Source organism: Perissodus microlepis, chromosome 5 (genome assembly GCF_051167445.1).
Source record: "Perissodus microlepis isolate ML-2025 ecotype Zambia chromosome 5, ASM5116744v1, whole genome shotgun sequence".
Lineage (NCBI taxonomy): Eukaryota > Metazoa > Chordata > Actinopteri > Cichliformes > Cichlidae > Perissodus > Perissodus microlepis.
Window position 1 is genome coordinate 11223604 of NC_140465.1, and position 26671 is coordinate 11250274.

At 38.2% G+C, this 26671-nt stretch overlaps 2 protein-coding genes across 3 annotated transcripts in view; both read left to right on the top strand.

Annotated features, from left to right (window-relative positions):
* The first annotated feature begins 5811 nt into the window (after positions 1–5811).
* Positions 5812–8382, top strand: lyar (Ly1 antibody reactive homolog (mouse)). Its single transcript, XM_084927807.1, has 8 exons — positions 5812–6311; positions 6397–6511; positions 6604–6711; positions 6794–6874; positions 7064–7385; positions 7581–7643; positions 7803–7888; positions 8118–8382. Exons 1-8 carry the CDS (start codon positions 6190–6192, stop codon positions 8253–8255), a joined length of 1035 nt encoding a protein of 344 aa, XP_084783933.1. The 5' UTR covers positions 5812–6189; the 3' UTR covers positions 8256–8382.
* Positions 8383–10999: 2617 nt separating this feature from the next.
* Positions 11000–26671, top strand: part of tmem128 (transmembrane protein 128) — a 29216-nt gene continuing 13544 nt past the window's right edge. Inside the window, exons 1-4 of one of the 2 annotated variants that reach the window (XM_084927808.1) lie at positions 11001–11195; positions 12406–12538; positions 13474–13635; positions 19664–24006. In XM_084927808.1, the coding sequence (XP_084783934.1) occupies positions 11096–11195; positions 12406–12538; positions 13474–13635; positions 19664–19763 (495 nt within the window). In that variant the 5' untranslated portion in view covers positions 11001–11095 and the 3' untranslated portion in view covers positions 19764–24006. Of the gene's footprint in view, positions 11196–12405; positions 12539–13473; positions 13636–19663; positions 24007–26671 lie in introns of those variants that run through there. The other variant, XM_084927809.1, reaches the window with a different exon arrangement.

The following is a 26671-nucleotide window of genomic DNA, read 5'->3' on the forward strand; positions in this document are numbered from 1 at the left end:
TCTTTGATCATTGATCTCATAGGGGCTGGGATGGCTTTTATTAGTGATTTATATCTCTTAGCAGTGCATCTTACATCAAACTTCTCACAGAACGTCTCATGTTTTAATAAGACCCCATTCTCAACCATAAAATGAGCTACAGCCCAAATCCCTTTGGAGCTCCATTCATCCATGTACACAGATTTCCTACACAGACAGACCTGTTGTTCCATATAGGGGTATTGTGAGGAGTAAAGTTATGTTTATAAATGAATTTCCAATAAAGAAGGACCTGCTGAAGGAAAGCTGAGAGTTTAACAGGTAACGAACTGCAAACAAAGTCATAACGTAACAAAAAGTCTGTTCCACCCATTTTGCCAAAAATCATATTGGGTATAATGTTCCAAAAGGAATTTTTGTTCCCAATGAAAGATCTTAACCATTTCAATTTTAGTACACCATTCATAACATCAAAGTCAATGGCATTAGCCCCACCCTCTTCATAGTTTTTAATCATATCATTTTTCTTTATATAATGACATTTGTTCCTCCATATGAACCTAAAATTAAGATTTATAGATTTGGAGTTTGGACAGAGAAAAGGCTGGATAGATTAGGCTGGGTAGACTGTCCATTTTGGTTAGCAGAATCCTCCCAAACAAAGTTATGTCCCTCTGCAACCACCTGTTTAAAATTGACTTACATTTTTCTATATTGGTACAGATATTCTTATTTTCTGTTAATAGCGTATCCTTGGAAATTACAATGCCCAGATACTTCACCTCTTTTTTGATCTGTATATTACTTATTGACTGCAGGGGACACTCATGCAGAGCCAGTATCTCACATTTATAAATATTCAGCTGTAGGCCAGAAGCTTTGGAGAAGCTGTAAGGCTAAAGGAGTCCTCATTTTTTAAAAACAGGGTGGTATCATCTGCCACCTGACTGATTATTATCTGTTCACCCATCACAGTTAACCCGTCAATGTGACTGTTTTTAATCAGAATAGACAACAGTTCAGCAACCATGATGAACAGAAGTGGTGAGCTGCTACATCCCTGCCTTATTCCTCTATTGACCTCAAACATTGAACACGTACCATGTTCTAGCAAAACGGAGCTGTTGTTGTCATTATATAACATCTCTATAACATTCATAAATTCCTCTCCAAAACCAAAAGACTGCTTTTAAGAGTTTTTAATATGAACATATGTTCAACTGAGTCAAATGCTTTATAAAAATCCAAGAACAGGATGTATCCCCTCTCTTGGATTTTTTCACTTTACTCAAGGAGGTCCAAAACCAGGCTAATATTATTATGAATTAGTCTTCCTTTCAAAAGACCTAATTGTGTTTCACTGATAATGTTTGAGATGCCTTTCCTTAGCCTCTCAGATACAGCTCCAGACAGGATCTTATAGTCAGTGTTTAGTAAGGTGATGGGTCTTAAATTGTCTAAAATTCTTTTGTCCTTACCCGATTTAGGGACCAGGGTAATCAACCCTTGTTTCATGCTTGGCATCAGTTCTTTCTTCTCTATAGATTCTTTTAATGCATCAAATAATAAGGTTATTAGTTCCTTCCAGAAGAATTGATAAAAATTGGCAGTGAGTCCATCTGTCCCTGGGGACTTTTTTTTAATGCTATTTTCCTGACCACTAAATCCAGTTCCTCAATTTTAAGCTCTGAATCACACAGATCTTTAAAAGGTTTGTCAATACATGGGATAAGCTTATGAATCTTATTAAAGAAACTATCGGCATCAGCTGCTGAATATTCTGAGGAGTACAGCTGGGAATAGAAAGTGAAGACTTCCCTTTCATTCCCTCTGAAATCTTAACATTCAGTCCCATTTATCAACAAGCTTGTGATTAAATTTCTCTGCTGTCGACATTTTTCCAGCTTACTAAAATATGATGAGTTTTTTTTCACCTGCCTCAATCCATTTGACTCTCGATCTTATAATGGCACCCTGGGCTTTCTCAAGGTAAAGATCACCCGATTTAGTTTGTAACTCCATCAATTTATTTTTCTCTCTTATGTTTAGTTTTTCTTTACTACAGCACTGAGTTATTTCGTGAAGTAAATTACTTTCATATTCTCATTTTTCTCTGTTCAACCATTTCTTTCAGTGGTTCACTGATGAACCTTTAAAGGTGCCCCAAAGAACCATCAAGAAATGGTTCTTTGGGGCACCTTTAATGGTTTTTCATCTTTTAAAAACATTTTAAGGAACCATTTTTGAGTAGTTCTTTAATGAACCATTTTAAATCTTTCAAAAATAAAATGTATGATAAATTAAATCTGAGTAGGGTAAAATAAATATGAGCACATAGACATATATTAATGGTTTATTGCCATTTCGTAGTATACCAAAAAAGGCATTTTAAACCTCAGCACAACATCACTACTAATACATGTCACATATTAGTCATTTAAACAGTAATAATTAAATAAATGTTTACTAGACTATAAATAAATACATATAAAAAACTATACTAAGATAACACAACAATTAATACATGTAATTTTTAATTAATAAAACATCAGAAAGTGATAAAAACACTTTAGAAATAGCAATAGCTTCATAACAGACCAATAAATCAACACATTTTCATCAGCAGATGTTTGCATATTTAGTAAAAATATTTCAACAACAAGTTTTTGATTAAAATTATCAATGAACTTCAGCCTCACCTTATGTAAGGTAAGTTTCATGTTGGACTCATGGTCCTTTGTTAGTCCAGTTTAGGATGTCTCTGACGTATGTATCATATCAAACATATGTCATATCAAAACAACCCCACACCTGCAGTTGTTTCAGTTTTTCACAGGTGTTTCCTGTCAGCTGGTCAACCTCACTCAGGTGGTCATGCATATCAGCCAACCAAACGACAAGCTCCTCTCTTTGTGCTTCAAACCCTCCCACTTTGAGACAAGGAGCTGAGAGAGAGAGAAAAGAGTCAATTAAAAGAAGAGAGAAAAGTGAAACACTCCTCAGAAGGTCTGACTCACATACCTGCAGTCGACCTGTGATGAACTCCAGTTTGGCGTTCATATCATCCCAGCAGCGGCTGCACTCCCTCGACAATGCCAGCAGCCGAGCCTGCATGGTGCCCTGGAAGAGCCAGGGTAATGTTCGACTCCTCCTGGTCAGGCTCTCCAGCTGGATGAGCCGAGATCTCGCCTCCCGCCGCAGCCTCTGAACACACAAACAAAAATTCCATCTGAAGCAGGAGGTGCAGATTTTTTTTGCTGTTCTTTTCTAAATCCAGGCTTGATCACGTGGAGGTATTTGGAAAGCTTTTTTGGCCAGCAGATGACTGTTGTCTTGCAGAAATAAGAACTGCAACCCAAATCAAATGTATGCGATACACAATCAATTCACAAGAACACATTATAAAAGAAAGTCCCGTTGTTGCCTGATTTTAACTGAATTCTTCATCAAAACAGGGTGACAGAATTAAAACAAGTGTTTGCAGCAAATGTGAGCACAAAGCCTCACTTTGTATAAGCCTGCTATTAAAGTTATTAAAGACAACTTTCCTGTTTTCAAGGCACAACTTGGACGTGCTGTACGACTCTTATGGATACACACTAAATGAAACAATAGTGTGCACGACTCCAGATTCTGATCCCTCGTTCTCTCCTGGACTGAGACAGCTCTGAATAGCTGGAGTTTAATCTGGTGACAGCAGGTTTGTAAATAAGGTAATCAGGAATATTTTGATAAATGAAAGTTGTCCTAATCCGGTTAAAAGAAATTATATTCTTAAAGAATTTGAGACCACGGAGGTTAAGGCAATAAGAAGAAAGTATGTCTCACTTCCTCTTTCCCCTAAAGTAAAAGAGGTTAACTTTAAAATCATAAATGAGATTTACCCAACCCAATGAATATTTAAGACGGAAATTTAACTTAGATGTGTGTACATTTTGTGGAAATGACACTGAAAGTCTGGATCACTCGTTTTTCTACTGTGAATCAGGTTACTGCTTCTGGATTGCCATGTGGAGCTGGCTACAGTCCAGGGGAATTCAGTTACCCCATTTGACGGTGACCGTAATAAAATTTGAAATGCTTGCTGACAATGCAGATTTTGATTTGATGATTAGAACGGTTTTGTTACTGGGAATTTTTTTTATTCACAAATGCAGATACTTTAAAGCTAAACCATGTATAAACGGATGGCTGAATGACTGGGCTAAGTCGCTGAAACTTGTGAATAACAAGAAAGCCTGTAAAGTTGTTGTATTATTTAAAAAGTTTCATCTATGTTAAAAGGAAACCTCCCTATTTAATGATCATGATTGCCCCTTTTTTTGTTCATATTATTTGTGCCTTTGGTTTCAAATCCTACAATGACAGTTTTTAAAAAAAAAATAAATTCCTTTTGTCTTCATTGTTTTCTCTTATCTCGTTGTACCGCTCAACCGAGGATATTTGGATGTTTGAATTAACGATGGTGCCTCACATGTTATATTGCTGTTTATAAATAAAGTTCATTTAAAAAAAAAGAAAAAAGACAGCTCTGCCTCTTTTTCGACTGCCCGGGACATTTAAACAATGGATACCTCCGTATATAAACAAATTCATGCTTTTCTCCCTTTCTTGAATAACAGCGCTGTAAAATAAGAAGAATGGCGCCTAATTACAGACTTAATAATACAGATTTAGTAATATGTCACGTGAAGATTAATCAGCCAGATTAACTGTTTACTGACAATTGACAGTGATGGCGGACATCATCATCACTATTCCAATCAATCCTCTCCACACAGACAATCATAAACACACTCGACTATCACTAAAACAAATTTAACGCATACACAAACACGATTTGTAATGACGCTAGTTCAGTTTACAATAGTGCTCATTCGCTCGGTCAGCAAGTGGCGGTATCCTCGTACACTGGGGAGTAAACTGCCATTAAACGAAACAGGAGAAGAAGAGAACATCTGCACATGCGCGGTACGGATCGGGGAGTCCTGATCCGTAACGATCTTTTTTTTTTTAGTTTTTGTCTACATTATATCGAAATGTTTCGTCACTGCAAACATTTTAAAAGATACTTATTATTGTTAACATCTTAACAGATATTCTGACCCGTAACTTTTTTTTTTAATATTAAACTTTATTAAGAAACGGTATACAGAACAACCAGAACAAAATTAACATATGCCAGGGGGTGTAATACAAAGAATTACAAACATTCAAATAATTTGTAATTACTACAAATAGTAATAGTTTTCATAGCCTTTTTGTTAAGTGATCCACTAATCAACTTTATGTAACATAAAACATCATTATAGTAATGTTTAAAATTAGGTTTTTTGTTACTGTATTTGCATTTGTGAAAATAAAATTTAGCTAAGATAACTAACAAGTTTATTATAAAGTAAACATCTTCTTTTTTTTGCCTTCGAAAGAAACAAAATACAACATTTTCCCATTTCACAGTAAAGTCTTTATAGAGATGTCCAGCAATGAATCTACTGAAGTCTTTCCAAAATGTTCTAGCGTATGCACAGATCCAGAAGAGGTGTTGCACAGTCTCAGGATGGCTTCCACAAAATCCACAGTTCACATTTATGTCCCTTTTGAACTTTGTCATGTAATGATTAGCAGGATAAAATTTATGCAGAATTTTAAATGAGACTTCCTTCACTTTATTCGTTACCAGATACTTGTTAGGAATTGTCCATACTCTTTTCCAGTTAATGTCACTGACAAAGAAATTCCAATAAGAGACCACATGTGGAATAGTTAGAGATTCTGTCTGGAACAAAGCACGAATATTCTCTGACCCGTAACTATCGTAAAATGCTTACAGCGGAAGTAGTAGCCTTTCGCACATGCGTGGTACCCTAATGTGTGTTTGGAAAAGTTTGGAATATAACGAAGCCGCTGAACGTTTGCGCTTAAATGCGATTTTGAGGCAACGGATTTAATCCATCGGTCCATCACACCGTTTTGACCCCCACTTTTCCCAGGAGAGAGTTTGTTTTTGTAGTGTTTTACAGTTTTAGGGGACCCGGGTCTGCCGCCGTTCTTTGGCTAACGTTAGCTCGTATCAGCGCTGTCACATGCGTTCAGCTTTCGCATGAGAGTTTAACCGACTCCGGTTTATAGGTCGGTGCCGCAGAGTGTAGGCCGGTTCAGTTTTGACCGTTATCGCTGCACTCAAGCCAAACAGGAGAGTCTTTGAATATGGTGTTTTTCACCTGCAACGCTTGTGGGGAGTCCCTGAAAAAAGCTCAGGTTGATAAACATGTAAATATCTGCCGGGGCTGCCAGGTCCTGTCCTGCATCGACTGTGGAAAAGACTTCTGGTAATTAATGACTGTTCACTGCTAGCCCAGGCTAACAGGCGCTAGATCAGCCTCGGTGCTAACGATTTGTGTGTTTGTCTACTAGGGGCGATGACTACAAAACCCACATTAAATGCATCAGTGAAGATCAGAAGTATGGAGGCAAAGGCTACGAGGCGAAAACAAACAAAGGAGATGTGAAACAGCAGCAGTGGATCCAGGTAAGATTCAGGGAAGAAAAAGAAAAACTCTGCAAAGCTTTTGGATCACTTAGGAAAGCCAACTGTTCTACCTTTATGTCCTTTTACTGAAGAAAGTCCATGAAGCCATGAACAAACCTGGAGTCAGTGCAAAGCTAAGAGATGTCCTCCAGCAAGTCAGTACTTACGATAACGTACCGAGAAAGAAGGCCAAGTTTCAGGTTAGTATTACTTAAAACTGTACAAAGTAATCAGTTTTCACGTTGATGTTGATTCACTGTCACATTTTTCTTTTCCCATCAGAACTGGATGAAAAATAGTCTGAAAATACCAAACCCCAGTCTGCAGGAGGAAGTGTGGAATATACTTGCTGCAGCTGATAACGTAAGTTAGGCTTGTTAGTTCTCATGTTTTTAGTTTTTTCTGTGAATGTGTGCTTATTAAATTTGAATGTTACCAGGAAATGAGTGGAAGCAAACTGCTCCTTTTAACATCAAGTATGCCATAAAAATAAAGAGTCTAGCATGTTTACATTAGCTGTAGTGATTGTCTTTAACTGCCACTGTCTGACAGGCTTCAGAGCCCCCACAGCCAGCTCAGCAGACAGAGGCTGAAGTCAAAGTACACACTAATGGAAAAGAAGAGCCGAATGGCCACCCAAGTGATGAGGGAGAGAAGAAGAAAAAACTGAACAAACGGGAACGCAAAGAGGCCCGACAGCAGAAGAATGGGAAAGCTACAAAAGGTGCTGAAAACACAGTCGCACAAGAGCTGGAGAAAGAAATGGTGGGCAAAAAGAAAAAGGATAGAAAGAGAAAACAGCTCTCTGAAGAACCCAGTGATGATGATAACAGCTATGGCACTGAAAATGAGACATCAAGCAAGAAAACAAAGGGTGAGTCAAGATTTCTGAAGTGCTAGTTACTGTCATGGTTAAACTGAGTTTAGGTATTCTCTAACACTCAAGCATAGATTGGGGATGTTTACATCAGCGGCTTTGTGAAGTCTGGTCAGATTTATGTTATTATTTTTTTTAAGTGTGTGTGTATTTCAACATTTATTACATAACTCTGTTATCATCATTTTCCAGTTGATGAAGAAACGGAGGATGCTGATGATCAAGAGGAGACTGAGGATCGAGCTGCTACTAAAGGTACAGTGGAGCTAGCAATGACTAAGATTGCCCTGCTTTATTAAATGATTAGTCAGTGATTAGGCAGCAGAGGTCAGTGTTGCCTCTTTTGTTCAGAGTGAGAAAGTGACCCTTGGTGATTAGTGTCTGTACTGAAAGCTGATTTCTGTTTCTCATCAGGTAAATTTAACTGGAAGGGGAACATCAAGGCAGTACTGAGAGAGTCACCTGACCAGGAAATGTCAGTGAAAAAACTCAGAAAGAAGGTGAGCCATGAAGTGTTTTCATTGCTATATGAAATGAGGATGTAGTTGTTTATGGTAAATGGCCTGTATTTGTATAGCGCTTTACTAGTCCCTCAGGACCCCAAAGCGCTTTACACATTCAGTCATCCACCCATTCACACACACATTATTTGTATATCAAACTCTTAAAGTTTCAAAGATCTATAATCTTTTATTAACACTAAAGTAAAAGCTTGCTCATGTTTTTCAGATTTTGGCTGCCTACTATTCCTACACTGGTGATAGGAATTTTAAGAAGGAGGAAGAAGTGCTAGCACTTTTCAACAACAAGATCAACAAAAATCCAAAGCTTAGAGTTTTGAAAGATAGAGTTAGACTTGTAAAGTAGACTCCTTCATCCTCTCCTTTTGACATATTGCATAGATTTTTTTTTTAATTTCAAAGCCATCATTGTCTTATTGTTGTCTTTTAATACAGTTGACATGATGTTGAAGATAAAATGTTTTTACCACCGATTTAAGTGTCTGGTTCCTGTTTGACTTAAAAACTTTAGTACTGTTTAATGTATGACAATTGTGATAGATGGCTGCTCTGTTACGCATTCCAAGCTCGCGGTAAGGCTGGGAAATGGCACCTTATCTGTGGGATTGGATGTTCGAGTGGGGGAAGGGTAACGGGAGAGGTGCACCTGAGGTGAATTAGACTCTCACACGGGACGAAGTTAATGCACATTCCTCGGCACCCCGAACGGGGCTCACTTGGCCAGGGATACAGAAGCCCCATAGAGGCAAGACGCTTGGTGTCAGCCTCAGGTGAAGTTTTAATGCTGTCTGATTTTGCACGACTAGAATGAGCAGTCTCTTTACCCTGTACGCACACGCAGACACACAGACGCACACACAAACAGGAGGAAATCTGCCCAGCTTTATGAAGCTCAGCTAATCCCAGCAGGTTTAACACTGATGCTCATTCATCACACTGCTTACCTTGTAATTGTATATTACATACTTTGGGCTTTAGTCAAGCTGTAACTGAAGTTTGGTAGTATTAAAATGATGTTTTCTAGTCCACCTGGGCTCAGCAGAACTTAATTCTGTTGATTTAATCCAGACCCCCCAGAATGCTGAAACTACATCTTCACTGCAAAACAAATGCATTCATTCAAGCCTTAATCTGCTGTATATGATTAATAACATGCTGTTGGTATCAAAGTGATATTATGAAACGTACAGCTCTGTATAAAAGGTTATTTATATTTTAGAGAGACAGACTTCCTCATAATTTGTTTTTTTTTAAGTGTTCTTGAGCAATAGTTCTTACAGTCTTAGTTTTTCTTTGGACATTCACTGCATTATACTTATTTTCAGTCTAGTCTGTATAGCTCTCCATTTTCTTTCACTGATCTATGAATTATTCAAGCGCAGAAAAGCTACCTAACTCAAGGAATTTCCAGATGTTGTGCCTGCACAGGCAGCTTAAAAAAGGAACCGATTTTTATATTGTGTCTTTGGGGACTTTGTAATCAGCAGGCTGACCAGAAAAACCCAGTATAATCAATTCCTGGTTATGTGATCTACAAAATGCAGCAGAAAATAACAAGGTTTCAAAGACAAAATAACATTTTTGCATGAATAAAGTGTCTGCCAAAAAGAAAAGTTGGCATAGATTGACATGGTGTGCGATGTAGCTGAAGGATTTTAATATACTGGAATAGAAAAGAAAATGGCATCTGTTGCAGATGTGAAAGCCACCCTTAAGAATGAGAAAAAAACCAGCAAAGACTTGACACAGGAGCGAAAAGATGCATCTGGCCTTGTAGTTTTTGTTGAAGCCTCATCACAAATGGTCACTAAACGGCTCTGTCATGATTTGGGGCTCCATTTCAGCCAGCCTTGTTTGGAGATCGTTTAAAATGATTGGATTTAAGAACATAAAATAGTACCATCAGATTTTGATCCACCAGGCAGTACAATTTGGAAAGTATCTGATTAGAAAAGGTTTCATTTTGCAGCATGAAAATGATCCCAGACACACTGCCAATGCAGTAAAAGCAGACCGGGAAAGAAAGAAAAAAAAACGGTGAAACACTATCAGTCATGGATTGGCCTCTTCAGATAGATTGGGTGGCTCAAGAGTTTTGCACAGAACTAAGGTTTTTTTTAAAAACTTATTTATTTTTGGTTCATAAAATTGTGATATAAGTGTCACATCCATACGAAGTTCAGCACTGTTACACAGTTTTATTTCAGTGAGGTATTTTAATATATTTTAGTAAGAGGAGTCATTTCATTTTCCCTAAAGATGACGAAATGCAGGAGTTGTGCAGTTATGTGATTTAAATAATTAGAATTTTAGCAACATGTCAGTCCAATCGTCATATATTACAAAAATAATAAAAACATTCCAACAAAAAGCTGGACTCTGGCATTTATAGCTGCTAAACTGGGTGATAGACAAACCATTAAGTATAAAAAAAATCTGTCTCAAGTCTCAACAGAAAAAAATTAGGGCTCAGAATTACAAGCAACAATAAGAGAAGTGTCAGATTGCTGCCAGAGCTATGTAAATGTATACATTCACATTCAAGATTAGGCTTGGAGTAAAGCCAGCGACTATGTATTCTGCAAATGTTATGAGGGTTGGCATCAGAAGTACCCCATCAGACCACCCTCCCCTTAATCCTCAGTTACACTAGACGTGCATTTCTTTCCAGACCAGTGGTCCAGATTGGTTGTTTCTCTACCTTACCAGCTGCTCCTTAATAAAAGACAGGCACAAAATGTTTTTTATAGATATTCTTTTTAAAACGACAGAAAATTTCTGAACGGCCCATTCCTCTTTGCCAAATTCTATTTTTATACGTGTAAAGATATAAGAAAAAACAGTCGTAGCTGTCACTTGAGTTAAAAGATTGAAGAGACTGAGAATACTTTATGATTAAGCATTCTATCTTAGAAAGATCCAATTTAATATATACCTGACGTTAACCTTTCTGAAAGTATTCTACCTTTTTACGTTTTACTTCAGCTATTTTATAATCGCTTTAAAGTCAAATGATTAAACATTTAGTTATTCTTATCATTTTATTATAGAATGGGTTTTAAAACTACAACCGTCTCGTTCAAGTGCGTCATAAAAAAGCGACTGAGTGTGTCACAGGAAGTGCCTTCTGATACCCAGCTAGCTAACATTTAATGTTCATGTTAAGTTAATGATAGCGTCAGTAAAATGCTGAACGACAGTGAACTTGCAAACTTACGGAATCGATTTAGAAGAGATGCAGAATTGCTTATGCGACCGGCAGATTCGGGTACCGAAGATGAAAAGAGTAAGGTTTAGAAAATGTATGCTGGCTAACGTTATTAGCCAGTTTTAACTAATATTTCTTCTTCTGAACGAACCATTTACGCTGGAAGGCACCGTTACTGTTATCCACAGAGTTAACCCCGGTCTGTGACTTTAAAGGTGTCAAACTGTCACTTGAGTACAAATTGTGGTTGTCTGCCACAGGTACAGCTGCTGACCCGAGCAAAGGTTGATAGAAAAGTAACCTTTCTTTCTTTGTTTTTTTTGGTCTTTCTTTAAACCATTTAAGGTTTTTCTTTCTTTTCATTACTTCGTCCCTGTATTAAGCTACAGGTAATTAAACGCAAACTCCTTCAGCTGTAACACAGCGGCTGGTCATTGTGACTGCAGCCTTTTTATTGTAATGGTGTCTTGTAGGCAGCTTGTACAACCGACACTTGTCCAACTCTGAGGCCCTAGCTGGCAGAAATCCACCAATTCTTGATTGTTTTGACTGTGAGACTGTGAAGAAACTCTGTGTCAGCTCAGCAACATAATACAGGGGACACTCTACTCCTACACAGTTATCAATTCAAGGGTCGTGCCTTTGCCAGTGTAAACTGTAAGATAACCGAGATTGAGATTTCTTATGAATGGCTTTGTGTATATGACACCCATACCTGCTTATCATCACTGGGTCTCTATGGCAAGATAATGTATTATAGTACTATGCCAATGTTACATGAAGGATGAACCATTAGGCTTAACTTTGATTAAGATGTACAGCAGCTACTTATCTAGGGCGTCAAGTTCATAGTGAACTCTTTGTACAGTGGAGTAGCACGCTAAGCCACTTCAGCAGCCAACAACAATCTCTGATACGTTTAATCAACCATTAAATTATAGAGATTAATAGCCCTCTGAGAGGGAAGATTGTCTGAAGGAAACCTATCAGTTTTGCCTCAGAAGCTGCTTAAATGTTAAAGGCTGGAATTTGTACAACGGAGATTTGTCGTATGCCTTCTGATGAGACAAATCTTAGATTTGATTTATGTCATCTGGTGCTATAACTTCAGTTTTCTTTGAGTAATGCAGGGTGTTAATATAATAACTTAGCATCTAATTTATAGTAAAACATCGTAACAGTGTACGGTCTGTTCTTCTGAGGTGTCCTGTAATTAAGTATGCCCTTAAAAAGGGCTTGAGTTAATACAAATAATTTTTGTGCTTTTGTGTTTGTTTGTTTCTTTCAGGTCAAGAGGAAAAAGAGGTCAAACCACTCCCCCGCATCAATAAACACTCTGTTTTCTGGATTGTGGCTTCGGTAGTTGTGACATACTACGTGGACTTCCTCCGACACATCATGGAAAATGATGATATAAAAAGGTGAATGTGCTTTGTTGCTCACTCATTCCGCGTTATACTATTATTAAAATTTCTCAGATAATCACAGTAAACATTGTTCTTTTAAAGTGTTTGCTGTAGTTCTTTCTGAATATCATCAACATCAGTATATTTCATTGCATTTTGTGGAAAATGCATAATTTGTGATGGTACTCAATATGAGCAGGTTACTGTCCGCTTAGTTGTTGCATTTTGCCTGGAATATAGAACAGTACTGCTGTTTGGTTCACTAGCTGGTGCATGTGCACACAGACATTAGCTTGTATATTTTCTGCTGTTAATGTCTTTACTGTAGCTTATCTCATATAGAGTGACTGTTCTCTACTCTGCACTCTAATGATGCAGTAATAAGGAGATGCAGATAAACACGACAATACCCTTGTATAAAAAGAGTCTTTCTTTTCTTTTCTGGGGTGCACCAATTCCACCAAATGCCATACTCAGATACTTTTGTAACTTAATCATAGCTAGATGCTGATAACTGCAATAACAGAAAACCTCCCACAATAAGAAGTGACGGATTATCTTCTTAAAGGCGTCACCTCCTCTGTGCACATTGTTTTTTTTAATATATTTCACATAATTTTTGTCAAATCAGTATTTCAGTTTAAAAATTTTTTTTATATTACTTACATAATTGTAGTGTTGGTGTTATAAAGGAATACCTTTTTTTAAAATTACATTTTCTTTCTTTATTTTTTAACTGTATCACCAAGCACTACTTTGTCGTTATGAAAGGTGCTTGAAAATCAAAACCCAAGAGGTGGTTTTTGTTTTTGTTTTTTTTTTCTTCTCTTTCAATGACATTGTGATTATATGATACTGGTGCGAATGTTTTCGTGATGCAGCATGTTCTCTGTTTGAATAGACTAGCTTTAGGTGTTGACACTGATCCTTATTTTAACCTGTTTTGCCAGTTGGTGGTTCAGCGTTGGTCTGTTACTCCTGGGGATCTGCTTGTCTCTGGCCACGTTTTGCATTGTGTACTTGGAGTGGTACAAAGGCATCCAGCACTATGACCAAGAGTACCCTGCCATTCCTCCAATCACCACTGCAGCATTTATCGCTGCATCATGCAGGTAAAACAGGACATATCCTGCGTAATTACAAGTTAACTCCAAAGCATTGTTTTCACACAAAAAATGCAGCCATAGGTTTATATGCCAACAACATGTATAGCAAAGGCTATAGTACTTTTCTTCTTTAAATGTTTTTGCATAAACAATTTTATATTCTTTTGGGTATATAGTAAGAGATAATGGTAGGCAACTGACTGTCCAGTAAGATTTAAATGTTACTGTGGCATGTACTGTAATCAAAGTGGATCTTAATCTGTAAGGAACGAAAGCTGCTAAAGCTAGCCTCTGTTGACTCATCAAACTGATCTAAAAGTATGTGTGTAATGTTATGAACAGTAAAAAGTGCCTAGCATTTCAGCACAATTTAAAATATGTAATAATTGACTTGTTTAATGGCAGTCATTTTGATAGCAGGTTAAAAACAAATATTGGTATTTAATCAAGGCTATTTGTGTAAGTGGAATGGAGCAGGTTTAGGCATTTTCTTGCAGGTGTTTGTGTGTATACTACTGTGCAAAAAAGATGTTGAACCAACCCTCATTTCTTTATAAGTTTCTAGGGAAATTGAAAGTAGGGGCAGCAAATTATTTTCTTTATATATTGTCTTGCATATTTGCAATATGCAATGCAGTATATAAGGCAAAAATAGAGTTTGTACAGTTCTCAAAAGCTTGAAAATCTATATCGTTTGTATATATGGTAATATCAATATGGTATAATGAATTTGTATAACCATTTTTATTTTTTAACACTGTCTGAACTCCCTTAGGCAAACCTTCTTACCATTTATTTAAGTAGTCTTCAGGAATAGTTCTCCAGGCTTCTTGAAGGACATTCAAAGCTCTTCTTTGGATGTTGGCTGACTTTTGTTCCATTCTCTGGCAAAATGATCCCACACTGCTTCAATAATGTTGAGATCTGGGCACTGGGGAGGCCAATCTATGACTGACAGTTGGGCTGTGCGATATGATGAATTATATTAGAGGATGATATCGAAACGCTTATTGTTTCATATTTATACTCTATCACAAAACACAGTATTAACTGAAATATTCTTTCACTGGCACCACACAAGAACCAGCCCAAAAAAATTTAGGAGCTCGTTATATGATTTTGTGCACTGGTCAAAACATTCGATTCCAGGTACATAACTCCCAGCCGAAAACACTTCACCGCGAGTCGATTTGCCTGTTCTATATTACGAGTGTCGGGTAAGTATTGGAGGAAATCAGCAACGTAGCATACTACGCTGGAACAACAGATATGTGGATGAGCCGAACAACACATCCTTGTAAGAGTTTAATGGTGCACTGCATCCGAAACCGAACACTCTGCAGTCAGTGTCTGCAGAGGTTAGTTTCTTGACAACCATACAGGGACAGTAATGATAGCTGGAGGGCTCAGGGAAGCGCTTTCATGAGTGCAACGGGTCATCTAGTTTGTGTCAATACGCCATGTGGTTAACGCCATGTGAGGGTCATATTTGTTTCACTTTTGATTTAATTTAAATGTAACAAGAAATATTACTTCTGTTTATATAATCAACACATATAATCACAAAATCTACAGAAAATGTACTATATTGGGATATGTGTCATTTTTGGGATAACAGATGGGTTATATCAGGAGATTTTTGGTCATATCGCACAACACTAACTGATAATGTTGCACTTTTGGTTTCTCTATCCAGTTAAGTTTTTACTTCATTGGCAGTGTGTTTGGGATCATTGTTATGCTGAAAAATAAAAATGTCAGTCATCTTTCAGTTCATATTGCATGGTGGATCAAAATCTGACAGTGTTTTTCTGCATTCATAATTCCATCATTTTCGACACAATTCCCAGCACCATTGGCTGAAATGTAGCCTCAAACCATGCCAGAGCCTCACCGAGTTTTACAAATGGCTGTAGGTACTCATTTTTGTACCTCTTCTGACCATGAAAGTGATGATTTGAACAAAAAATTTGAAATTTGGATTAATTGTTCCATAAGACCTCTAATTTGTCTAATTTGGGATAAATCAGCTTTTTTCTCTCTATTTTTCTTGCTTGAGAATGCCTTCCTGACAGCTAGGGCCAGTGAAGGAAGTAGAAATAAATTATGTGTTTTTTGTGACAGGCTGCTTTTGCTTTGTTTTTTTTCTTTTTCTTTAAGTTGTCTGTTATGTGTAGACACAACACTGGGTCATCCCTTGACTTGGGTGCTTTTTTATGCTTCAATGATTCATAGGTCAGTGTTAAGTAGACAAGAAACAACAAAAAAAATATCCTTTGAAAATGGACAGGTACAAGGACTGGACTAATAGTTGAGTGAAAAAGCAGCTAATGTCCAAAGAAAAGCTTTGAAAAGCCTTCAGAGAACCTGGAGAACTATTGCTCAAGAGCCCCAAAAAGTTGATTCATCCAAGTGACTTCTTTAGTCTCAGCTGACTGCAGGTTTCCCCATCCTTTTAAACAGTACATTTGCACAATAACTGAAACTAGCACCACTGACGAACAATGGGCGTGAGGTCACTTTCTTGATCATTAATATCCAAATTTTCATCACCACTAATCAACAACCACTGATCAAAGCCCATTGATCAGTGGTTGCTATGAGTACCATTCACAGAGAGTTGGGAAACGGCTGCAGTCACAGCATTGTAAGATGGTGAAAGATGCACCCATAGTCCACCTCCTCAATTAAGAGATGGTCTTTCCCTTTTCAAGTAAATGGTCTCCTTGACTCCCTGCTCAAACCAGTGTTCCTCCCTGTCGAGGATCATTGAAAGAGTGGCCACTGGCCTGTAGGTGTGAGTAGACTCCTGGCCTGACTTTTCTGTGTTGTGCCATCCGCTTAGCCAGAGGTTGTTTGGTTTTCCCAATGTATAAATCATGGCTATCCTCCTGGCACTTAACAGCATACACTATACTGCTCTGTGTCGGGACATCCGATCCTTGGGGTGGACCAATTTTTGACGCAGCGTGTTTCCGGTGTTAGGAGAAAATGCGTCTCAGCTGTTCTGATATTCCTGACACATAAGAGATCACTACGGGTTTTTGCTGAGGAAGCTCTTGTCCTTCTTCTCTCCTGGATCGCCTGGAGCTTCCTTTAGGTGTCTTCCCAGCTTTGATAAATGTCCAGGGCCTTCTTGATATGTTCTTCAGCTTCCCTGGCCGCTGTATCTGTGGGGATGGTGTTCCCACTGTTTTATAGCGTCCTGATGACACCCAGTTTGTGCTCCAGTGGATGATGAGAGTCAAACCTTAAATACTCATCCGTATGCGTTGGTTTACGGTACACATCAACAAATGTCCACCTTTACGAATGTAAATCTTCAAGTCTAAGAAGCCTAGCCTGTCATTTTTCAAATTCTCCCTGGTGAACTTGATGTGTATGGAACGCCAGGACTGACATAATGAATTAATTAAATACACCATTAAATAATGAATTAAATGTGGCAATAATTAATTGAAATTGGAAATATATAATTAAATAAATGTTTAACGCTGCCACTGCAGCTTCTCTAACATTTTCTTGGTTGCCGTGCAAAGTAAGTCAAGACAGGTCGATCCTAGATAATCGATTGCTTGTGTGGACTTGGGGCAGCCAGGTATCCCAGAATGCATTTCAAATCACAGGCAGCAATGGTGGTGGTGTAAAGTTTTAAAATACCCCATTTTTCTGTCACCAACTACACTTTTAATAGTGTTTTAGCCGCGAATGTCATGGCCTAATCTTTACATGTCTGGTCAGGTTGTCAACATAGAACATGTTTTCAGAGATGTCACTAGCTCTGCTAACGGTCAGCTGACAGAGTGCACCGAGCTCACAGCCCCGGTGTTCCATGGTAACTGTTTTTTGTTTGTTTGTTTGTTTGTTTGTTTTTTTTACATTAACCGGTTTGTTTACATATTCCACTCTCCGTGTTCCACATGTTGCATCCGCAGATTCTCATTTTCACCGAACAATTGTCTCTTTCCGCCTGGTCTTGTGTCTCTGTGCTTCTGTAACATACAGAACGAGCTGACATTTTTCTCACGACACCAGCGATTAGCTCAACAAGCCCTCAGTTTACCTGCATGCATCCTCCTCCTCACCTGTCAACTGTTTAACACCTGCTGCTAATTCAAGAAACACGCCCACGTTACCTGGTGATAGTCACAGTTTAACTGGGCAGTCGTTGTTCGATATAACGCAATATCGACGCATTTTTCTGCAAAAGATAAGTAAATATAGTTTTTTTTCCAGAGCACAGAGCTGCTGGAGCTTTTTTCCCTACAGAGCACTTTATAGGCGAACCCACTTTATCAGCGGCTGATGTCCAATCACCGGCACACAGCTTTGAAACCTCACCTGAGTTTTAGCTCTCAGTGGTCAAACACTGGATTTATATAGTTTTAATGCACATAAAAACAGCTGCTTGTTTAAGTGACAATACATGAATGTTTTGTTTTTTTGTTTTTTGTTTTTTTTTTGCACTAGTAAAGTTGTGGAGTTGCATTTTGTCTCACGTCAATTATATTGTCAGTTCTATCGTTATCGCAAATTTTCAAATATATATTGTGATAAAAAATTTTGGCCGCACCGACCTGCTCTAACTGATCGGTGCTGAGATTGGTTCTGGTGCTGAGGTTGAGGTCATCTTGTAATCGCTTACAAACTACCTCCACTGCTTCAGTGACTGGGATGCAAGTGAAGAGAGATGTAACATCGTACGAGACCATGGTTTCATCTGCCTACATAATGACATCTCTCAACAAAATCCAAGGTGTTCTTGATGTGGTGTTCAGAGGTGCCTACTAACGGGTTGAGGATCGAATCCAGAACCGAGATGTTATAGGTGACTAAGTTGATCATAAAGACAATTGGTCTTAAAGGTACACCCTGTTTATGTATCTTTAGCAAACCACATGGACTTGGTGTAGCTTCCCCTGGGTATATCCTGTGGTATGAGGTCTGGTCAATGGCATTGTCTTGTTCTAACTACTTCAGACACCATCTTCCTGTAACCACGTCCTGGGTCTCGTTTTAGGGGCTCATAAGTATTTTTGTCACTGTGGCAAAATCTTCTCATGATAGTCTTTCCGGCTTAGCAAAACTGTGCACCTACCTTTGTCTGCCGGAAGAATGATATTGTTTTCGTCATTACTAAGGGATGTGAGTGCTTTGCTCTCCTCCATGCTCCTCAATGCTTTGCATTGTTGAGACAGGCTGAAACCTTTGTCCGCAGTTGCTCTGCTTCCACATCTTCAATGTTGTTGTTTCAAATTTCTGTTTCTGTGGCTGTGATCGGTTCCACTAGCCATATTTGTGTCGGTATCACAGCAAAGCTCTACCCTTTCGCAAGGATGTTTTTCTCTGCTTGGGTGAGTTGTCTGTCAGACAGATTTTTCACCCACTTGTCCAGTTGTATTTTCACTCATTATGCAAATGTACTGTTTAAAGGGTTGGGGAAAGCTGCAGTCAGCTAAGACTGAAGAAGTCATTTGGATGAGTGACAAAACATTTCTCCCAGATGAACAGAATCAACTTTTTGGGATTTCCTTACCTCCATGATTGAGCATGCATAAAGATGTTGCTCTGGAGCATTTTTAAAGCGTGTTGCTTCCTTAGGAAAAAACAGAAAGAAACGTGATTCAATAGGAAAAAAAGAGGTGATTCAATACTTTGCCACAATGCATACAGCACAGTATTTATTTAGTCGTTTTTTGTTTGTTTGTTTTTGTGAGTGCAAAGAAATTTAAAGATCATAATACTTTATTTATCCCATACTTCTTTATTCTCAGAAGATGGTGGTGGTGATGATGATGATGATTATTATTAAAGACAGATATGTTGCATTATAGCAGCTGATAGCATGTGGTGTTTAAAACCTAAAATAAAATAAAATGCCTGTATATGATGAAGGGGCAAAGGAGCTGAATCTGATAGAGAAACAGCTCTGTTGCCTGTCCTCTCACATCTTTTTGTAACAAGGAGCATCTGTATTCAACTAATATTTTACAAATGATCAATACTCAAACATTTCTCAATATTTGTCTTGCAGCTTTAACATTGCATTATGGCCAGTGTGGTCCTTCTTCACTCCACTCATCCTCTTCACACAGTTCATGGGTGTGGTCATGTTCATCTCTTTGCTTGGATGAATAGGAAAGGTGGGACAGTGTTCTTAGTTTTTTTGTTTTTTTGTTTGTTTGTTTGTTTTTTTTAAAATAACTATACTGTGGACATTTTAATTTTCACAGAGTGTCTTTTTTATCAACCTGTTGACATTGTATTGTCTTTTGGACACATCTTCAAAATGGCAAAAAAATTTAAGCACTAAAGTAAAGAGAGACTGCACTGTCCAGCGCACTCTGTTTATTGAAATTATTGGCAGTAAAGGTTAAATTATCTTAACTATTTTGTTGTTGGATATGTTACCAAAAAATACATCTTTCATTGAAACTTAATGCTTTATATAGCACAGTGTTTTCCAACTACTGTGCTGCGGCACATAGGTGTGCCGTGGAAGATGATCTGATTCCATCTGATTAGTACTCTAAGCCAGCGGTCCCCAACCCCCGGGCCTCAGACCGGTACCGGTCCGTGAGTCGTTTGGTACCGGGCCGCGAGACTTGAGGCTCAGGTGTGAAATGTATGGCTTTTGGGGTTTTTATCGGTTTTCAGCGTTATTTTGTTATCGTTTTTTCGTTAACTCGGTTTTCCTGGGTCTTTTCACGTGTGTTATGAATAAATCTTCTTTTTTTCGGTACCGGTACTAGTTTTATTTTGTTGTATTTATCCGCGACACCTTAAAGGCCGGTCCTTGAAAATATTGTCGGGCATGAACCGGTCCATGGCGCAAAAAAGGTTGGGGACCGCTGCTCTAAGCGATCAGCGGGCAGAACAATTATATTTTCTTCCACTAGAGGGCAGTACAACTACCTGCTGTAATCAAATGGGTTGCCAACTGCCAGTAAAACAGAAGAAAACCAAGAAGAAATTACATAATAGTCATGCTGTGAGATGACACAGCACATAATAGCAATCGATAAATATCTGAAAAGAAAAGTAGTCGATCTGACCTGGGTCCTGGAGAAAATTCCAACCCAGATGAAGGCCCTAGCATGTGTGATTTTTCTAAAATGAAATATGTGCCGTGGCTCCAAAAGGTTGGGAAACACTGATATAGCAAATAATGGATTTTTATGTAGTGGCTGTCCAAGATGAAATTATGCAAGTTCTAACTGTAGAACCTTCTAGGAAAAAATAAATTACATGTACAGCAGAAATTGTTTCGTAAGTTTCTTGCAAGTAAGTACACTGAGTGTGCAGTGATGGCATAATCGCTATTTAAATTCCTTCTGTTTTATCGCTTTATCTTTCATTTGTTAAGTCTCACTTGGCCTACGTGTATACACTTACCAGCCCTCTTTTTTTAGCTTGAACCATTTTTACCACATGAAAAGCAATAGTGTACTGAATTTCATTCAGACCTGCCTCGCTATCCCGCAACCTTTTCAATTCAAAATCCTTCCCATGTTTGATTTACTCTACATACATGCTTTGACACCATTGTCAAGACAAAGCACCATACACTGAGTGATAGGTTTTTTTGTTTTGTTTTGTTTTTTTTAATAGAACTGCTCTCAATGCGTCCAATATCATTTTGCTTTTTTGTGGTTACAGTCTTTCTTTTCCCTTTTCTGAGGAATCTTTGAGTCTTGAAATGCATTACATAAAATAGCAGCATTAGCTAAGTCATAAAACAAGCTAGAGGTACATGAAATGTCTAGCAGGTAAGGAGCCTGAGCTAGTGAGTGAAGTTGATCCATAGTTTGATGGGACTGGAGTAACTTTGATGCATATTTTGGGCAGTGCAACCAGTTTAATGTGGATGGGATGGAATAGACTGGATATTTTATTATTATTTTGACTGGTAAAACACAAGGGAGCAAGGTTTTGGAGGTAATTAAATTTAATACTTGGTGGCAGGGCTCTTGAGGTGGATACGATTTACCCTAAATGTCTGTAAGTTATGTAGCTGTCTTGGATGATGCATGCTAATGCCACATAGAATTTGTGGATTGTGGCTATGACGCAACTGGGAGGAGAATTGGGACCTCACGTTCTGATTCTTAGCCACAAGCAGGTTGCGTGCCTGCTCTAGCTTTGGAACGAGTTGCTGCTCCAAATAGAGATGTTCAAGTATCTCAGGGTCTTGTACATGAGTGAAGATGGAGTGGAATGGGAAACTGGCAGATGGATCGGTATCATCAGTTTATCAGTTGATCTCCATTCCTGTCCTCAGCTGAGGTCACAAGTCCTGGGTTGTAAACCAAAGAATGATTATGTGAACAAGTGTCAGAAATGAGCTCTTTCCTAAAGATGTGTGAACTGCCGGCATTATAATCAATGGATTGTTACTTATTTTTCTTATTTTTGAAATAGTCAAGTTGTCATTTTTTTTCTCCTTTCCTTTAATGAACTTGGAAATTAGTTGATATAAACTCATTTTATACTCAAACAGATGTTCGGCTTAATTTAGTTGATTAGACCTCTACTAGGTTTTACTTGAATGACATCTCTCTGTGGCGTATAGGACAGTGTAATAGTTGAAACCCACAAAATAAAAATCTCCTCCCGTGTTCTTGGCATGATAAATTAAATGTCAGGTACTTTTTTTCCCCCTGTAGCTTAAAGAAAACAAAAGCATGATTCATTGTCCCCTTGCTGACCCTGGACATGTACAGAAGCATTGTTGTTGAACCAGTTGTCTCTTAAGCTTATTCTTTTTGTTTGTAATGGACCTATTTGAGAGCAGCTGTTTTTGATATGAGCGGGGTGAACACAGGTGTTACTAATGACATGAATTAAGCTTGCGTGCCTACATCCACATGGACACTTTTTCCCCAAGTACATTTTGAACTATATCTCAGTGAACCCCCCAACTAAAAAAAAAAATAAAATAAATCACTCCCTTTTTTAAAAAAACAAACAAATTCCAGCCTTTATTTGTATGTAAATACACAAAGCTGTTTCAGTACACACGCCTTCATCAGAGAATAAAAGTCCATGAACACAGAATCGTTTCTAGTGGTATGCCCCCAGTAGGGCGGTCCAGATATGGTGTTACACCAGTCGCAAGCTACCACCTAATGGTGAATGGAATATTCCACCAGTGAATGTTGTTGTTGTTCTTTTTTTCTTTTTCTTAAACCTATTGTTCAGTGGGAATGGTACACTGGTGATATGGTGATAAACTTTTCATATCTTTTTAAATAACCTCAATTACAATATAAACTGTCTTTGGAGTATAGCAAGGTGAGAATATATTTATTGGGCCGCAAAATCATTAAAGATCACAAAGTGACATACATGTGTTACCAATAGAGAGTTATAGTACATGCCAACAGCTTTCATCTGAAGTGGCTTACAAAAAATTTCCCTTTTGGTAAATTTCAATGAGTCAGAAGACGCTGACCAGTAAAGGGGATTTGAAATGAAATCTGAGGAATTGGTGTCACATTTTCAGGAACACGGATATAAAAACACTACCCTGCAGAAATCGTAAACTATAGCCTTGGACAGGTGAATGTTACTACACAGTAATGCTTGGAAACCAACAGAAGATAATTACTATTTGTCTCTACATGTATTACAGAGGTGTGTGTGTGTGTGTGGGGGGGGGGAACCCCAAATAATTTGTAGGAATTGGAGTATTATTGAGAGTGAGTGATGATCTAATGAGTCAAATCTTCCCTGAACCACCCTTAGTTTCAGAAGATCTTAGATTCTGTGTCACAATCCGGTAGGTGAAAGAGATCCAAAAAGAAAGAGTTTTTCAGAGAGTCTGTTTTCATGGATTCAAAAGACAAAAATGCATAGAAAAAGCCACGCTTACCAAAATACTTGTGTAGATGTAGATGTAGCCTAAAACAAGGTGAACAAGTTTGGATATTTGCTTTTTTTTTCACTTGTCATATGTTCTCAGATTCTTTTTCATCATGTTAAATATTGTATTTCTGTATGCAACTAATATTTTTATTATTTTTTTTTTTTAAATATTCAATATTCAAACATTTCTCTATACTTGTCTTGCAGCTTTACCATTGAGTTATGACCAGTGTGGTCCTCCTTTACTCCACTCATTTGATTCACACAGTTCATCGGTGTAATTATATTCATCTCGCAATCTTTGTGTTGCTGTTTTTTGTTTTGTTTTGGGTTTTTTTTTTGACTCCTATAAAGATTTTAATTTTCATTGTCTTTTATCAAACAACTGAGATTGTATTGTTTCTGTTTTAAAGATACTAAAGATAGTACTGAAGGTACTAAAACAAAAAAAAGCTGCACAGTGCATTATGTATAGTAAAATGATTGTAAATAAAGATTAAAACCATTCAACTGTCTTGTTTGTTGTCCAGCCTAATCAACTCCAGTTCACTACAGTGTTGAGTTTTGTTTGTGGGTTTTTTTTTTTTGGTTTTTTTTTTAAGAATTTCTTTATTTTCTTTATTTACCTTCTGGTGTTTTTCTTTGGAGACTTGCTAGGTTTTCATTTAAATTAGTCCAGTCCTTGTACCTAACAGTTTTTAGGGAAGTGTTGTTTTTTTTTTTTGGTTCATTAAGCTACTTTGCACTGACCGGTGAGTCATTCGACTATAAAAAAGCATCTAACTCAAGGGAGTCTTATGTCTAGTGGCGCTGGCCGTCTTGCCAAAGAAAAATTTAACAAACTATATATTTATGCGCTTTGTTGCCAGCAGCCTGGCACAATATGGAAGTAAGTAAATCCATTTTCTTTAGTTAAATCTATGAAAGATGTCAAAAATAACAGCTTGACAGGCATGAAATAGTGTTTTTGCACGTGAGATATTTCTAGAGATATTAGCTGAAGTCTGTGGGCAATGTGTCCTTAAAAAATTTCAGAAGCTGGGGAAGAGGAGGACAAGACAAATCATCTCATGCGCCACAATGCTGACATGATGTTAGCTGGGCAAAATGACATTAAATTGGCTCCACTGTAGGCTCCACTTACTTAGCTTGACAAAGTTGAATTTTATTTTTCACATTCCACTACTGATTAGTTACCAAAAAGTTGCAAATGCTTTCCTACTGCTTGAGGGTGTTGCACACTCACAACCACTTCTTATTGCAAGACAATTGTACAGGTCACTTGATAGTAGGCAACCTTTTACAGTCTGACATGGATTGACTGAAATGACTCTGATTGTTCAAGGTTTGCAAATAATTGCTGTCTAGTTTATAGACGCAGATTGAATCAGACAGCAACAGATAACAACATGTTGTCAATCTTTGCCATTGAATACAACTCCAGGGGACTCTGCTCACTGCCAAATGGTTGTATTCTGGTTATATTCCTATGGAACAGGAAGTTGCAAACTTAAAGTGTAATAAACCTAGCACAAAAGGTAAGGACAGGTGTGTTTGGTCTATTCTTTGGTTTAACAATGCTTCTTGGCAATAAATCTTATACTACTGGAAAGCCTGTTTATTTCCCTTGTAAGGAAATTGTATTTATGGGTTGAGCAGCAGAGTTGAGTATGTGTTATGCCCATGAAAAACTTGCCATTTCTTCTCTTATTCTGCTATTGACTCTTGTTTGTCAACACCTGGAGTCGGCACCTGTCAAGAAGAGGCTTTGAAGTGGGCGCCCAAAGAAGACGACACCACAATCGTTTCCTCACTCAGCCTTCCAAATGCTACTGAAATTTTGTTAAATGAATAAATTGTTTAATTGCCAGTATGTCTTGTTTCTTCAGACTTCGATCATCCATTTCAATAAACAACACCTAACAGGAGTCAATAGCAGAGCAAGCTGTTTGGCAGGGAAGATTTGGCAGGTTTTTAATGGATCCTCCCACATACTGAATGCTGCTGCTCAAACCACAAATGCATTTTCGTTCGAAATGTGGCACCATTTAAGGGAAAACAAACAGGCCTTCCAAAAATATGAGATTCAGTGGCAAGAAGCATTTTTACAACAAAGGCACAAACCAGCGTGGACATTCCAACAACAGCTATACTGATTGGACATAGCATTATGACCACCTGCCTAATATTGTGTTGGCCTGCCTTTTACTGCCAAAGAGCCCTGACCTGCTGGGCCATGTGCTCCAATACACCCCTGAAGATGTGCTATGGTATATGATACCAAGATGTTAGATGGATTGGAATTTTTTCTCCACCATATCCCACACATGCTCAATTGGATTGAGTTGTCAATCTCAGCATTGCGCTCCTCCAAACATTTCTGAACCATTTTTGCTTTATGGCAGAGCACGTTGTCTTTAGCCACAGCTAACGGGGAATAGTGTTTCCATGAAAGGGTGTTCAACAGTTCTTAGATAGATGGTGCATGTCAAAGTAACATCCCCATGGATGGCTAACCCCTAACCCCATGCTTCCAAACACAACACTGCTCAAACCATGACGCTTCTGCTACACTACATCTTGGTCCCAGGTATTCCCCAGATAAGTAACACACACACACGGCCATCCATATGATGTAAAAGAAAACATGATTCATCAGACCAGGCCACCACCTTCCACTTCTTCATGGTTCAGTTCTGATGCTCACGTGCCATTGTTTGCCTTTTCGGCAGTGGACAAGGGTCAACAATGGGCACTCGACTGGACTGTGGCTATGCAGCCCCATACACAACAAAGTGTGTATTTGACAAATTGCTATCAGAACCAGCATTAACTACTTCTGGCAATTTGAGCAATAGTAGCTGTTCTGTTGGATCAGAACACAGAGGCCAGCCTTTGATCTGTACACACATCAGTGACTCTTGGCTGCCCATTACCCTGTCTCTGGTTCACCGCTGTTCCTCCCTTGGACCAGTTTTCCTCACAACTGCAGACTAAGAACAGCTAACAAGGGTTGCTCTGACCCAGACGGCTAGCCATCACAATTTGACCCTTGTCAAACTAGGTCAAATCCTTATCCTTGCCCATTTTTCCTGCTTCAAACACATAAACTTTGAGGACAAAATGTCCACTTAGTCCCTAATATAGTCCAACCACTAATATGGGCACGATGTAG